Below are 16,270 nucleotides of genomic sequence, written 5' to 3' on the forward strand. Positions count from 1 at the left end.
TATGAATGCAAAATATTCCCAGTAAGAAAAAGGTAGGAGGGAAGGAGAGAGACAAGAGGGAACTGTTTCCACCAATAGGCCATGGGGTAAAAGTGGCTGACAGTGGCCAACTGTGCTGACACACTGGAGGAGGCATGCCTTTGGATCCTTCACTGATGGGCCTTTTTTTCCCTCCCCAAGAATAGGGCTGGGGGACACTTTGGTAACTTTCTCTGAGGAGCTCATTGCTGCTTAGGCTTATTCCTTCGTGAGTTATTCTTTCCAGATTTAGGTATAATCATTTGGAAATTTTCAGGGAAGTTGGCCTGGCCCTTTGTGGTGGCTTTGACTGTGCACTTCATTTGTATTTTGTAATTCGTTTTCTTTTAGATGTAACTTTTTTAGCTTAGTTTTATTCTATTTTTCAATCATCTTCTGTTTTTCTTCTACTCTGGAAAGGCAACAAAGTCAGGCGGTAGGAAGACAACTGATGATTTGAAAAAGAGAGGCTGGAAGGCTTTCCCCAATTTAGCTCTGCCCAGGCCCCAAAGCTTGGAAGCATCTCAGCTGCTTGTGCTTAGTCAAGGAGTAATAGAACAATCCACTATTATTTATTTTAAAAAAGGAAAAGAAAAAAATTGTAATAAGCCTAGTAAGTTAAACTAAACAACAAAGCATCCTGCTCAAGTGTCTAATTCTCACACTTGGTTGACTTTCTGAAATAATGCCGCTATCCTGTTTCTTAATCAGTTCAGAATCCATGTAAGAACTAAACACTAGCTTCTGAGACTGGCTGGTTGTTTTAAACAGCTCAGACCATGTATGAAGACATAGAAATTCTAAGGCCAGGAAAATAACACACAGTTTGGAAACTGGGCATAACAAAAAACCTGATACTTGCATGTACAAAATCTAAGAGACAAAAGTCCTAATGTAAAGGCATCTTCTTGGTCCTGATTTTCTTTCCTCTCTGCATTTAAAGAGACAAGTGGCCACCTATGTTCTACCTTCTAAACACTCTTTTACACTATGGTTTTCTAAGACACCAGGCTTTGGTTCAAGTAGCTTTGGGGCTGCTCTTTTATTATTTTTTTTCATTTTCTTATACCCCTTAAATATAGGTATTTGTAAGGATGTGTCCTTGACGCACACTTCTTCTCCTTTTCCCTTGACAACCTCAACTAGGTTCAAGCACACTTAGTCTTTTTCAGTTTTGTTTTCATTTAATTAAAAAAATACGCCTTTGCCACTTATGAAAATTTTCATTATTAGATATTCATGTAAAATATTTTTAGTAACTATGGAACATTACATTGTATGGATATATTTTTTTCCAATCTAGGGACGACATTGGGTCTACTTACCTAAAACCACATCATACTAGTAAGCAGTAGCTATGTGATAAGTCTAATGAAAATACTGGAAACCTAGAAATTGTTTTTATTGGCTGTATGAGGCAGAGAAGATAAAGTCTTGGATCTGCTCAAGATAAGGAGTTGGAACTGAGATAAAGCTGGATCACTTGGATTGGTGGTTATACTTTTAGTGAAAGGATAGGCTAAGAAAAATATCTGCCCGATGGCAGAAGAAGCAGCAATAATTTTGTTTCAACTTCAGCTTCAGGTAAAGTGTCCCTCTTTTGAGAATTTATATTGACAGCCCTATCTTCATGCAGCTTTGAGGTTTGAATTTACCCCACCTGCAAGTGTAGGAAACCATAAGCCAAAGAAAACTCAAAGTAGTCCTGGATTGTTGTGCCCTATAGAACTCGGCAAAAGCAAACACCATTCTCCTATTGAGGAGAAGAGAGAAGACATTCCAGAGAACAGAGAAGACACTACCTAAGCCTCCCAATATTCCTGGTGATTAAAGTCAATCAAATATAAGCATACCATTCAAAATTACAAAACATATAAGGAATTAAGCCACCAGAAATAAGTCAACAGAACCAACAAATAGCAGCATTGTTCTTCAGGGACTTCAGATACTGGCATTATGAAACATAGAACATAAAATAACATTTGAAAAGTTTAAGGTAAAGCAAGAACTGAAAACACAAGCAAGGAAAAAAGACCATAAAAAATGACCAGGGTAGGCCAGCCTTGGTGGCTCACAACTGTAATCCCAGCACTTTGGGAAGCAAAGGTGGGTGGATCTATTGAGGCCAGGAGTTTCAGACTAGCCTGACCAGCATGGCGAAACCCTGTCTCTGCTAAAAATACAAAAATTATCTGGATGTAGTGGAGCACCTGTAATCCCAGCTACTTGGGAGGCTGAGGCATGAGAATCACTTGAACCCAGGAGGTGGAGGTTGCAGCAAGCCGAGATTGTGCCCCTGCACTCCAGCCTGGAAGCCAGCGAGACTCTGTCTCAAAAAAAAAAAAAAAAAAAAAGCCAGGCTAATAAATAATACATACATAAAAGGAAAAAGATACAATTTACAATGACAACAAAAGTATCTGAAATAAATTAAGAATGCAGAACTCATAAGAAAATTACAAATTCTCCAGAGACACATGGCAATTTAAATGAAGGATAACAATAATTAAAAGGTATTAGAATGAAGTAGAAGAGAAACTGTGTGTATGTGTACCTACACTACACTTGATCAGACTGAGAAGTGATGTGTGTACATATAGATATATGGAAATTTAGTTTAACGGTTTCAAATCAGTGGGAAAAAATGAATTATTCAATAATGGTATTGAACCATCTTATCAGATATATTAGGAAAAATATTATTTATTTCACACCCAAATGATTTCAGTAAGATATACCCTTAAAATTTTTTTTAAAAAGAGAAGAAGAACGCTATAAGTGATAAATGCACATGAGGAAAATTTAGTTAATTTTTAAAAATCACCTTGGAATAGGGAAGACCTTTCCAACCACATCACAAAGGAAAAGACTAGTTCAGACTTAATATAAAAAACAACATGAGATCAGACTCGCCATTTTAAGATCTTTTTTCTCCTCTTCTCTCAAAAGCTATCCCAAACGACAAGGTAACAAGAAACAAACACAAACTCTATCTTTGATAATACTAAGAGACTTGCAACCCCAAAACACAATTAATGAAGACAGCTAGCAGATGGAGTGTCTGTTAAACCTAAATGGTTGTGCCAGGAGACACCAATGAAAAGCAAGCCAAATTACCCTGCAGAACCCTGAAAAGGCTCATAATTGGAGATACTAAGTACCTAGAAGTGCAGGTAGGGATGAAAACAAGATAACTCTAAAATACTGAACAAACGACAATTGAACTTCCAGCTCTCCTTCCCCTGTTGCACAGTCAGGTACCCACTATACCTGTACCACTGTAGGACACAGGACTGGTTTCTGAAAATACTGAATGAGAAATGTTCCAGACTCAGGGTAGAGCATAGAAAAGGATGGGAGTCTGAAAACATGGATTAAGGCCAGGCACTGTGGTTCACGCCTATAATCCCAGCATCTTGGGAGGCCTCAGCAGGAGGGTTACTCGAGCCCAGAAGTTTGAGACCAGCCTGAACAAGATAGTGAGACATCATCTTGACAAAAAAATACAAAAATCAGCTGGCACAGTGGTGTGCACCTGTAGTCCCAGCTACTTGGGAGGCTGAGGTGAAAGGATCACTTGTGCCGGGGAGGACAAGGCTGCAATGAGTTGTGATTTTACCACTGTACTCCAGCCTGGGAGACTCTGTTTCAAAAAAAAGAAAAAGAAAAATATGGATTAAGTGAACGTCTGAATAGCAAAATATTATCTCATCCAGTTCCTAAATGCCTACACCCAGCTTATAGTTCCCTGAGACAATATCTACAAATATTGACATCTGGGGGTCCCCAATTAAAAAACTGAACAGCTACTCTGATTATGCTACAGTTTAGCTCAAGAACTGAGATGCCCAATCATACATACAGCATGATCTATCAGTTTTGTAATAACTCACTCTCATATGATATAAAACCAAATATTTAAGAAAAGCTTCCAATAAAAAAAGGAAAAGAAAACTCAAAATATAGAAAATACAGACAACATAAGAAAACCTCAAAAGCACTACAAAGACTACTTTAGAGTGATAAGATATTGCAGCCATGAAATAATAGAGAATAAAAACTCCAGAAATTAAAAATTATAGCTGAAATAAAAGGGTTGAAAAAAATCAAGCTATCTCTCAGAAAAAGGCCAAGAGACATAAGATGGATAATAAAAAAGAAAGAAAGAAAGAAAGAAAAGAAAGAAAGAAAGAAAAGAAAGAAAGAAAGGGAAAGAAAGAAAAGGATCAGATTGGCACTAGACTTCTCAAAATAACATTGGAAGCTAGAAGATAAATTCTACCTGAAAATGATTTTCAGCATAATTCTATCTTCAGTTTAACTTCCTTCCTTCCTTCCTTCCTTCCTTCCTTCCTTCCTTCCTTCCTTCCTTCTTTCCTTCCTTCCTCTCCTTCCTCTCCTTCCTCTCCTTCCTTCCTTCCCTCCCTCCCTCCCTTCTTTCTCTCTTTCTTTTTTTCTCTCTCTCTCTTTCTTTCTTTTTCTTTCTTCCTTTCTTTCGACAAGGTCTTACTCTGTTGCCCAGGCTGGAGTAATGCAGTGGCAGGATCAGAGCTCACTGTAACCTCAAACTCCTGGGCTCAAGCAATCCTCCTGCCTCAGCCACTGGAGTAGTTGGGACCACAGGCACATGCCTCCACGCCCGGCTACGGTTTTTTTTTGTTGTTGTTGTTGTTTTTTTGTAGAGTTGGAATCTTGCTATGTTGCCCAGGTGAATCTCAAACTCCTGACTTCAAGCAATCTTCCTGTCTTGACCTCCCAAAGTGCTGTGATTAGAGGTGTGGCCTACTGTGCCCGGCCTCCTTCAATATTTTATGATAAAATAAATATATGAGATTTGTCAAGTTTCCAAATATTTACTGATCATATACTCTATCAGGAACCTTTTAGAGGATATATTGCATCAAACAAAAAGAATTAAGATAGAGGACAGCCAGGATCCAAGAAGACAACAGATCTAACAGGAGAGGAGTGAAATGGCTTCCCAGGATTATGGAGACGGAAGCCCCAGGACAAGAACTGTGTCTCAGGTCTAGAGAGCAAACAGTTCATATTGGAATAGGCAGAAGGAAGGTTCTACAAGGCATGTTTCCAAGAAAGAAAAGCAACAGATTGTTTAATTGCATAGACAATTTTATTAAGTGGCATTTTACAAAGGTGTTGAGGGGTTGGGACTTAGCTGGCAAACAAGAAAATCGAAGCAAATGAAAACAATGTGGCAATTTTTATCTCTGGGCCAAAAAAGAAAAGAAATATATACTGTTGAAGAAAGAAAACGTGATCACAGTAAACTACTTGGCTAAGTAAAATAAAAAAGGAACACTAGAAACAAAACTGCATGAAAGTTATTGTATATAAGAATAGAAAAAGCATAAGTAATTTGTACTTTCTATGATATACACCCCTATAAAATAAGGGCTGAGGCCAAGTCCCTTCCAAGTGTACAGTTCAGAAACCCAAGGGATTAACTATCTAGAAGAGCAAAATCTTGACTGTTTCTCCCTGGCTACTGAGTCTAATCCATTCTAAAGGGTTTCAAGCCCATGAGAAACTGGCTACATGATCAGGTTACAAATGGATATTAAGGCAACTTACTTATCACCATCTTAAGGCATTCAGGATTGTCTTGAATAAGTGGTTCAGCTTGTACCGTTTTACTTAAGAAATTCTTTGATATAAGAGGAAACCTGACTTTAGCAAGGATATCAACCATAAATGGCTGGCGATTAGGTTCATCGTATTTCAACCACCTGACTGCAGCATCATAAACCTAAGGGGGAAAAACAGCACAGTAAAGTTCTTAGAAGACAGCAACATTTCCAATTACCTATGTTTACTCTCACATTGAAGGGAGAGAACCTCATAAGGAGACAACCACTTATTCCTAATATTTTTCATCTCTGGACACTTGCTGGTACTTCAGAACAGTTTACTTACTGCTCTAGTGAGTCTTGTAGGTAATATATTTTTTAGAACTAACTACTATTATGTAATGTAATGACAGTGAGGATGTTGAATTTATGATTTAAAAAAAAAAGATAGCTTCATTTTCAGACAAAGACATGATATACATTGCACTAAAAAAAAAAAAAAAACTGCAGTCAACAAAAGTTTCAACATACCCTCATTTAGTTTAGTACCAGGAAAACAGGTTAATTTCTCAAGAGGCCGTCCATTCCAGGAGATATGAAGGTCACCCATGATTTTATTTCAATATTATATTCCTGCATTATGAATGGATAGACTTATCTGCTTTTTAGAAACTTTAAGATATGAAGAATTCTATACTTAAAAATAAATTACAGGATATTTAAAAGAATTATTTTCCAAAATAATACTGTTGCTGCACTTAACTGCACTGAACAAGTCCAAGTTCCTCAACATAATTTAACCTACAAATCATTAAACATCCCCCAAAACATCAATTGCTTCATATACACACACATCTCCCATACCCACTAAATTAATTTTGGGGTGATATTTGAAATTAATTTTGGGGTGATTTAATAAGGCCCAACTTCTGATCTCTTTCTGAGTTAATTTTTTATGGGAATTGGTGTTTTTTTAAACAAATTTTTTATTTTAGAATAGTTTTAGATTTATAGAAAAGTTGCAGCGATAGCACAAAGAGTTCTCATATACCCTGCCCCAGTTGTTAAGGTGTTGCATTAGTATGGTATATTTGTTACAACTAATGAACCAATATTGACACATTAACTAAATTTCATTTTTTTTTTGGATTTCTTTAGTTTTTATCTAGTGTTATTTTTCTGTTCCACAATACTATAAAGGATACCACATTACATGTAGTCATTAAACCTTAGAATCTTCTAGACTGTGACAATTTTTCAGCCTTTCCTTGTTTTTGACAACCTTGACAGTTTTGAGTTCTGGTCAGGTATTTTGTTGAGAATGTCCTTCAATCTGAGTTTGTCTGATGTGTTACTTATTAGACTGAGGTTACGGTTTTTTAGGAGGATGATCATAGAGGTGAATGACATTTTCATTACATCAAGTGTGCATACTAATCATCATGACATCACTGATGATGCTAATGCTGACCACCTGTAGGTAATGCTCGTCACGTTTCTCCAGTCTAACATTACTTGTTATTCCTTTTCCATACTGCATATAAGTCAACCAATTTGAGCATGGAAGTAAATTTTTTCTATTTACCTAGTGAGGTCCTCCAGGTCTAACCTGTTAACTTGCAAATTGATACCCTGGGCCACGAAGAAGACTGGGCAAAAGAACATTGCTAAGTGCCAATTTTTGTTTTTAGAACAAAAGCAACTTAAAACATATGATCTTTTTTCTTTTTTTTTGAGACTGCGTCTCGCTCTGTCGCCCAGGCTGGAATGCAGTGGCCGGATCTCAGCGCTCACTGCAAGCTCCGCCTCCTGGGTTTACACCATTCTCCTGCCTCAGCCTCCCGAGTAGCTGGGACTACAGGCGCCCGCCACCTCGCCCGGCTAGTTTTTTGTATTTTTTAGTAGAGACGGGGTTTCATCGGGTTAGCCAGGATGGTCTCGATCTCCTGACCTCGTGATCCGCCCGTCTCGGCCTCCCAAAGTGCTGGGATTACAGGCTTGAGCCACCGCGCCCGGCCTAAAACATATGATCTTACAGTACCTACATTAGTTTTCTATTGCTGCTGTAACAAATTACCACAAACTTAGTGGCTTAAAATACAGAGAAGCATGTGGGGCTGAAAACAGAGATTGAGTCTGCATATTAAAGTATTCCCACAGCCAGGCGTGGTGGCTGACACCTGTAATTCCAGCACTTTGGGAGGCTGAGGTGGGCAGGTCACCTGTTTGAGACCAACCTGGCCAACTTGGTGAAACTCCATCTCAATTAGCAGGGTGTGATGGCACATGCCTATAATCCCAGCTACTTGGGAGGCTGAGGCATGAGAATCACTTGAACCCGGGAGGTAGAGATTGCAGTGAGCTGAGATCGCACCACCGCACTCCAGCCTGGGCAACAGAGTGAGACTGCATCTCAAAAAAATAAATAAGGCTGGGTACGGTGGCTCACGCCTGTAATCCCAGCACTTTGGGAGGCCGAGGCGGGCAGATCACGAGGTCAGGAGATTGAGACCATCCTGGCTGACATGGTGAAACCCTGGCTCTACTAAAGAATACAAAAAATTAGCTGGGCTTGGTGGTGGATGCCTGTAGTCCCAGCTACTTGGGAGGCTGAGGCAGAAGAATGGCGTGAACTCAGGAGGTGGAGCTTGCAGTGGGTTGAGATCATGCCAGTGCACTCCAGCCTGGCCAACTCCATCTCAAAAAATAACATACATACATACATACATATGTACATACATGAAATAAAGTGTTCCCCCACCCAGCTCCCAAATGACTGCACCCAGCTTACACTTCTGACAGTTTATCTGATAATTCTATAGGTCAGAGTCCAAAATGGGTCACAGTGGACTAAAACCAATGTGTCTGCCCGGAGACGCTATAGAAGAAACCATTTCCTTGCCATAGAAGAAACCATTTCCTTGCCTTTTTCAGCATCTTGCAGCTGCCTGCATTCCTTGGCTTATGGTCCCCTTCCCCCTTCAAAGACAGCAATGACCAGTCAAGTCTTTCTCATATTGCACCACTTGATGCTGCCTTCTTTTGCATCCCTTTTCCAAATTTAAGGATCTTTATGATTACACTGGACCCATTTGGATAATTTCATCTCAAAATCCTTGACTTAGTCACATATGCAAAGTCCTATCTGCCACAAAGGTGTATTCCAGATGCTGGGGATTGGGAAGTGGACATCTTTGGGGAAGGCATTGTTCTGCCTACCATGGTACCCAATGGTTTTATCTCTATGAAGTGACCTATTTCTCAAACAGCCAGCCTGGCAAGCACCTAAGATTGCAATACTCTGTTTAGTGTAAAGAACATATTCTTTCCTAATATGACTCTTTCCCTTGTCATGTGTCCAAACATGAGTTATAAGAAACCAATAAAGACATTTTTTATTAAGAAAAATGTGAGAAGGCAATTTAGTCACCTGATCCTCTGCTCTCACAGTCAGAGTGTCCTGGTTGAGAAGATGTGTTACTCGCTTGACATCAAGTTGAAGAAATTCATCAGTTTTGTAAACTTCAGTAAAATGCTGATGAATAAAGTCATCTGCAGTTGCTTTCAATTCAGGACAGTCTAGACACTCTGCTAGCACACTTATACCTAAATACATAAAGAAAATAAAAGAATAGAAAATCATTTTTAGAAAAACCAAGTATACATTTAAGATGAAGCATGACTTCAGGAAAATCAGTTGAATAAATTTCATAAATCTGGATCCTTTTCTGTTTCATTGATTTGTCTATTCTTGTACCAATACTATACTGTCTTATAAAAGACTGTTTTGTTTTTTTTTTTTGAGATAAAAGACTGTTTTTTTTTTTTTTTGAGACAGAGTCTCACCCACCTGGAGTGCAGTGCTGTGATCTCGGCTCACTGCAAGCTCCACCTCCCAGGTTCATGCCATTCTCCAGCCTCAGCCTCCTGAGTAGCTGGGACTACAGGCACCCGACACCATGCCCGGCTAATTTTTTTCTGTATTTTTAGTAGAGATGGGGTTTCACCATGTTAGCCAGGATGGTCTCGATATCCTGACCTCGTGATCTGCCTGCCTAGGCCTCCCAAAGTGCTGGGATTACAGGCGTGAGCCACCATGCCCTGCTGGTTTTTATATTCTGTAGGAGAAGCCCCCTTCAATGATTTTTCAAAGTTTTCTTGGCTATTGTTAGACATTTTCCCTTGCAGACAAATTTTAAAATAAGCTTATCACATTCTACTTTACAAAATCTCCATGTGATACTAATCAGAATTGCACTGAACTTTTGGATTACTTTGGGACAACTTCTGCAGCACGGAGGAGCTCCACTTAAAAACATGACATACATCAAATTTATTCAGGTATAAACTTTTATGTCAGGAGTCTGCAAAGTACTGTTTATGTGCAAAATCTAGCCCATAGCCTGTTTTGTAGGGTCTGCAGCTAATAATAGCTTTTACATTTTTTTGAAAGGTTAAAAAAAAAAAAAAAAAAAGAGGAGGCGAGAAGGGGAAGTGAAGACGGAAAGGAAAGGAGAAGAGATAAGGACCACATGTGGTCCATAAAGCCTAAAATATTTTCTCTTCTGGTCCTTTACAGGAAAAGTCGGCTCCCTCTTCTATATGAAACTATGAATTATTTATTTATTTATTTATTTATTTATTTATTTATTTATTTTGAGAGGGAGTCTCGCTCTGTCGCCCAGGCTGGAGTGCAGTGGCGCGATCTCAGCTCACTGCAAGCTCCGCCTCCTGGGTTCACGCCATTCTCCTGCCTCAGCCTCCTGAGCAGCTGGAACTACAGACACCCACCACCACGCCTGGCTAATTTTTTATGTATTTTTAGTAGAGACGGGGTTTCACCGTGTTAGCCAGGATGGTCTCGATCTCCTGACCTTGTGATCCGCCCTCCTCGGCCTCCCAAAGTGCTGGGATTACAGGCGTGAGCCACCGCGCCCGGCCGTTACTAGATTTCTTGACATTGAAATGATTGAACCATTGTGTCACTTTTAAAGTAAATTCTAGCTGGTCACAAAGTATTATTATTTTTAAAATAAACTTCATTTTTTCAGAGCAGTTTTAGGTTTACAGCAAAACTGAAGAAACATTACAGAGTTCCCATGTCCCTGTTGTCACCACACATGCATAACCTTTCCCACTATCACCATTCCACACGAGGGGTATTCTTGAATTTTTTTTTTTTTTTTAGCATCAATAAACGTTTTTAAATGAAACTAAAATGTTATATGTGTTTGTACACATACATGTATACATACGCACACACTTTCTTCAACCAATGTTGGTATTATGGTAACCTTACCCTAGGAAAATGAACTGGCAAGTTTTCTACCCTTTCTAGAGATTTAGAACAATTTAAATAACATAAGCATTAATCTATTCTTTGAAAGGTTGATAGAATTAACCCACGAAGCCTTCAAGCCTGGAGCACTAATTAGAAATACATCTTCATGGTGGCTCATGCTTGTAATCCCAGCACTTTGGGAGGCCTAGGAGGGTGGATCACTTGAGGTCAGGAGTTCGAGACCGGCCTGGCCAACATGGTGAAACCCCATCTTTACTACTAAAAATACAAAAATCAGCTTAGTGTGGTGGTGCTCATCTGTAATCCCAGCTACTCAGGAGGCTGAGGCAGGAGAATTGCTTGAACCCGGGTGGCAGAGGCTGCATCAGCTGAGATTGGGTCACTGCACTCCAATTGGGGTGACAAAGTGAGACTCTGTCTCAAAAAGATAAAAGAAATACATCTTTACTTTTTTTATTGTTTCTGAGGTTACCAGCTTCAGGTTTTATAACTTTTTTTTGTCTTTCTTTCTTTTTACAGGCTCATGCCTGTAATCCCAGCATTTTAGGAGTCACTGTGCCTGGCCCAAAATTGTCTTAAAAAGCATAAAATCTGTCCAGGCATGGTGGCTCATGCCTGTAATCCCAGCAATTTAGGAAGATGAGGTGGGCAGCTCACTTGAGGTCAGGAGTTCGAGACCAGCCTGGCCAACATGGTGAAACCCTATCTCTGCCCAAAATACAAAAATTAGCCGGGCATGCTGGTAGGTGCTTGTAATCCCAGCTACTCAGGAGGCTGAGGCAGGAGGATCACTTGAACCAGGGAGGCGAAGGTTGCAGTGAGATGAGATCACACCACTGCACTCCAGCCTGGGCGACAGAGTGAGACTGTCAAAAAAAAAAAAAAAAGAGACAATTTTGGTCACTGTCTTTTGCTTTCATATCTATAGTTCTAATTCCTGATGCTGTTCTTTGATCTTTTCTTGATAAGACTTGTTAAGTCCGAGGCTATTTTGTACCGTATTTTGAAATACTTAGCTTTAGTTTTTCTGACTAAGTCTATAGTCTATTAGTTTTATTTCTCTACTTTATTACTTTATATTTTCTTTTCTTTTTTTGAGATGTAGTCTCACTCACTCTGTCGCTTAGGCTGGAGTGCAATGGCGCAATCTTGGCTCACTGCAACCTCCCCCTCTGGAGTTCAAATGATTCTCCTGCCTCAGCCTCCTGCATAGCTGGGAATACAGGCACAAACCACCATGCCTGGTTAATTTTTGTATTTTTAGTAGAGATGCGGTTTCACCATGTTGGCCAGACTGGTTTCGAACTCCTGACTTCAGGTGATCCACCCACCTCGGCCTCCCAAAGCGCTGGGATAACAGGTGTGAGACACTGCGCCTGGCCTAATTTATATTTTAAATCATATTTTTTTCTACTTTCATTAGGTGTTTACAAATTATTTTTCTCTACCTCTCTGAATAGGATACATAAGTCAAGAAAGAATAAAAATAAATACATTTATTTGGAAAAAATTTAAGACTACAAATTTTCTTCTAAGAAATACTTTGGTTATATTCTAAAGATTTCAGTTTATTGTGTGCTTATTGCCATGTTTCTATATAGCCTATAAGTTTACCTTTAGTATCTCTAAAAAATAATTTTCTAAATAATTCTTCGGTTAAATTTTCAAGTGTTCAGAATGGGGCAGGAGAGAAGAGTTGTCCTTCCATAGTTAATTTCTAGTTTTACTGCACTATAATCAGGGGATGTGGCCTGTGTCTCCTCTTTTTTAGGTGCTCCAGCTTTTCTGTGGCTGGTGATCAGTACTTGTAAATACTCCAAGGGTATCTGAAAACAATCTGTGTTCTCTGATGACTAAGTAAAACATTCTGTGTTATCTAGCTGAACAAGTTTGTATTATTCAAATCCTTATTGTTTCTAAAATCTGACTTGAGATTTCTGGGCAATGCTATGAGTTACTCACTAGCCATTCCATAAATTCTCTTTCTGTGTAAAGCAGCAACATTTGGTTTATTTTGCTTGCAAGTAAGAAAGCTAACCAGTACATCTTTATCTTGAGCTCTTTCTCTCTCTCACTTAGCTAGCTTTAGTACTTCTTCCAATACTTTTCTCAGAAGGGATACATGTGATTGTTTTCTTGCAATATCCAAATGAATGATGCCTTGAAATGCAATTTTCTCTCCCTCTCATTTGCAACCTTGTGATATTATGTTCTAATTTTGCGTTGCAGATAAACAAGTAATGGCATTCTGATTCTCTTTCTTTTCTGAGTAACTTGTTATAAACACCAGCTGGGATAGTTCATCTCTGCCATATGGTCTCTAGCCTTTTCATGACAGCAGAAGAGTTCCCAGCAACAATGGAGAGCAAATGGAGAGCAAATCCCAAAGCATAAGCATTTTTCTATCCTCTGCTAACATCTCCTTTGCTAATGTCCCACAGGCTATAGCAAATCACATGGTCACAGATTACAAGGGAGGAAAACAGACTCTGTCTCTTGATGGGAGGAGCTACCAAGTGACATTGCAAAAGGGTGTACATAAATGGAAGGAAAGAATTTATGGTTATTTTTTGTAATATACTATACTGCTTCTCTTTGAAAGGCTGTAAATTTTTTTATATTGATACTTGTTCTTTTTTACTGTTTTAAGATCAACTTATTATTACACAGTCACTCATTCAGAAGCCAGGGAAACATCAGGGCAGCAGAAAGGAAGGTGGGATGGAGTAGGCTCTGTGAAGGACCAAAGACAAACCGCCACAGTTATGAAATTTTGTTTTATTCTAATAAAGACTAATGTATGCCTGATAGCCTAGTGATAATACATGTTTAGCAAGTCACAACATTTTTAGAAAGCATGTATCATTCAAATAAGGGCATGATATAGCTGGAGACTTCAACACCCCACTTTCAGCACTGGAAAGATCTTCCAGACAGAAAATCAACAAACAGCAGACTTAATCTGCACTATAGAACAAATGGATCTAACAGATATTTATAGAATATTTCATCTAAGAGCTATAGAATACACATCCTTTTCCTCAGCATGTGGATCATTCTCAAGGATAGACAATACGCTAGGTCACAAAACAAGCCTTAAAACATTAAAAAAAAAAAAAAACTTAATAGTATGAAGCATCTCCCCTGACCACAATGGAATAAAACTAGATATTAATAACAAGAGGAATTTTGGAAACTATACAAACACATGGAAATTATACAATATGCTCCTGAATGACCAGTGGACCACTGAAGACATTGAAAAGGAAACTGAAAAATTTCTTGAAACAAATGGTAACAAATGATGATAATATCCCCTAACCTACGGGACACAGCAAAAGCAGTACTAAGAGGGAATTTATAGCTATAAGTGCCTACATCAAGAGAGGAAAAATCTTAAATGAACAATCTAATGATGTATCTTCAAGAACTAGAAAAGCAAGAGCAAATCAAATCCAAAATTAGTAGGAGAAATAATAAAGATCAAAGAAAAAATAAAACTGAAATGAAAAAAATACAAAAGATCAATGAAACAAAAAGTTGGGTTTTTGAAAAGTTAAAACAAAATGAACAAACCTTTAATTAGACTAAGAAAAAGAGAGAGAAGATCCAAATAAATAAAATCAGAAATGAAAAAGGAGATACTACAACTGATAATACAGAAATTCAAAGGATCATTAATGGTTACTATGAGCAACTATTACTATATGCCTATAAATTGGAAAATTTAGAAGGAAATGAACAAATTTCTAGATACATACAACCTACCAAGATTGAATCAGGAAGTAATACAAAACGTGAACATATCAATAACAAGGAATGAGGTTGAAGCTATAATAAAAAGTCTCCCAGTAAAAAAAAGCCTGGGACCTGATGGCTTCACTGATGAATTCTACCAAATATTTAAGGAGGAACTAACACCAATCCTACTCAAACTATTCAACAACAACAACAACAAAAAATAACAGAGGAGGGGGCAATACTTCCAAACTCATTTGATGAGGCCAGCATTACCCTCATACCAAAACCAGACAAAGACACATCAAAAAAAAAAAAAAGAAAACTACAGGCACCAATATCTCTGATGAACATTGATGCAAAAATCCTCAACAAAATATTAGCAAACCAAATTCAACAACACATTAAAAATATAATTCATCATGACCAAGTGGGATTTATCCCTGGAATGCAAATGATGGTTCAACATACACGAATCAATGTGATACAGCATATCAATAAAATGAAGGATAAAAACCATATGAAAATTTCAGTCAATGCTGAAAAAGCATTTAAAAAAATTCAACATCCTTTCATGACAAAAACCCTAAAAAAAAAAACTGGGGATAGAAGGAACATACCTCAACATAATAAAAGCCATATACAACAGACCCACAGCTAGTATCATATTAAATGAGGAAAAACTGAAAGCCTGTCCTCTAAGATCCGGAACACAACCAGGATGTTCACTTTCACCACTGTTACTCGACGTAGTACTGGAAGTCCTAGCTAGAGCAATCAGACAAGAGAATGATATGAGGGGCAGCCAAACCGGAAAGGAAGAAATAAAATTATCCTTGTTTGTAGACAATATGATCTTATATTTGGAGAAACTGAAAGAATCCACAAGAAAAGTATTAGAATGGATAAATTCAGTAAAGTTGCAGGATACAAAATCAACATACAAAAATTAGTAGCATTACTATATACCAACAGTGAACAATGTGAAAAAGAAATAAGAGGGCCGGTCGTGGTGGCTCATGCCTGTAATCCCAGCACTTTGGGAGGCCGAGGCGGGCGGATCACCTGAGGTCAGGAGTTTGAGAACAGCCTGGCCAACGTGGCGAAAATCTGTTTCTACTAAAAATACAAAAAAATTAGTCGGGTGTGGTGGAATGCACCTGTAGTCCCAACTACTTGGGAGGCTGAAGTGGGAGAATCGCTTGAACCCAGGAGGTGGAGACCGCAGTGAGCCAAGGTTGTGCCACTGCATTCCAGCTTGGGTGACAGAGAGAAACTCTGTCTCAAAATAAATAAATAAATAAATAAAATAAAATAAATAAAATAAAATAAGTAGCCCCATTTACAATAGCCACACATACAATTAAATAACTAGGAATTAACCAGAGAAGTGAAAGATCTTTATAATGAAAACTATAAAACACTGATAAAAGAAATTGAAGAAGACACCAAAAAGTGGGAAAATAGTCCATGTTTATGGATTGGAAGAATTAACATTGCTAAAATGTCCATACTTCCCATAGCAATCTATAGATTCAATGTAATCCCTATCGAAATACCAATGGCATTCTTCACAGAAGTAGAAAAAAAATCCTAAAATTTATATGGTACCACAAAAGACCCA

General features: G+C 38.3%; 1 protein-coding gene across 2 annotated transcripts in view; it reads right to left on the reverse strand.

Moving 5' to 3' along the window:
• The window catches only part of KLHL7 (kelch like family member 7), a 69,978-nt gene that overhangs the window by 26,523 nt on the left and 27,185 nt on the right, over positions 1–16,270 (reverse strand). For both annotated transcript variants that reach the window (XM_007981891.3, XM_007981892.3), the window contains 2 exons: positions 9,037–9,212; positions 5,611–5,785 (listed from right to left, as the gene is read on the reverse strand). In XM_007981891.3, the coding sequence (XP_007980082.1) occupies positions 5,611–5,785; positions 9,037–9,212 (351 nt within the window). The remainder of the gene's footprint in view (positions 1–5,610; positions 5,786–9,036; positions 9,213–16,270) is intronic.

The sequence above is a fragment of the Chlorocebus sabaeus genome, chromosome 21 (assembly GCF_047675955.1).
Source record: "Chlorocebus sabaeus isolate Y175 chromosome 21, mChlSab1.0.hap1, whole genome shotgun sequence".
NCBI classification, from domain to species: domain Eukaryota; kingdom Metazoa; phylum Chordata; class Mammalia; order Primates; family Cercopithecidae; genus Chlorocebus; species Chlorocebus sabaeus.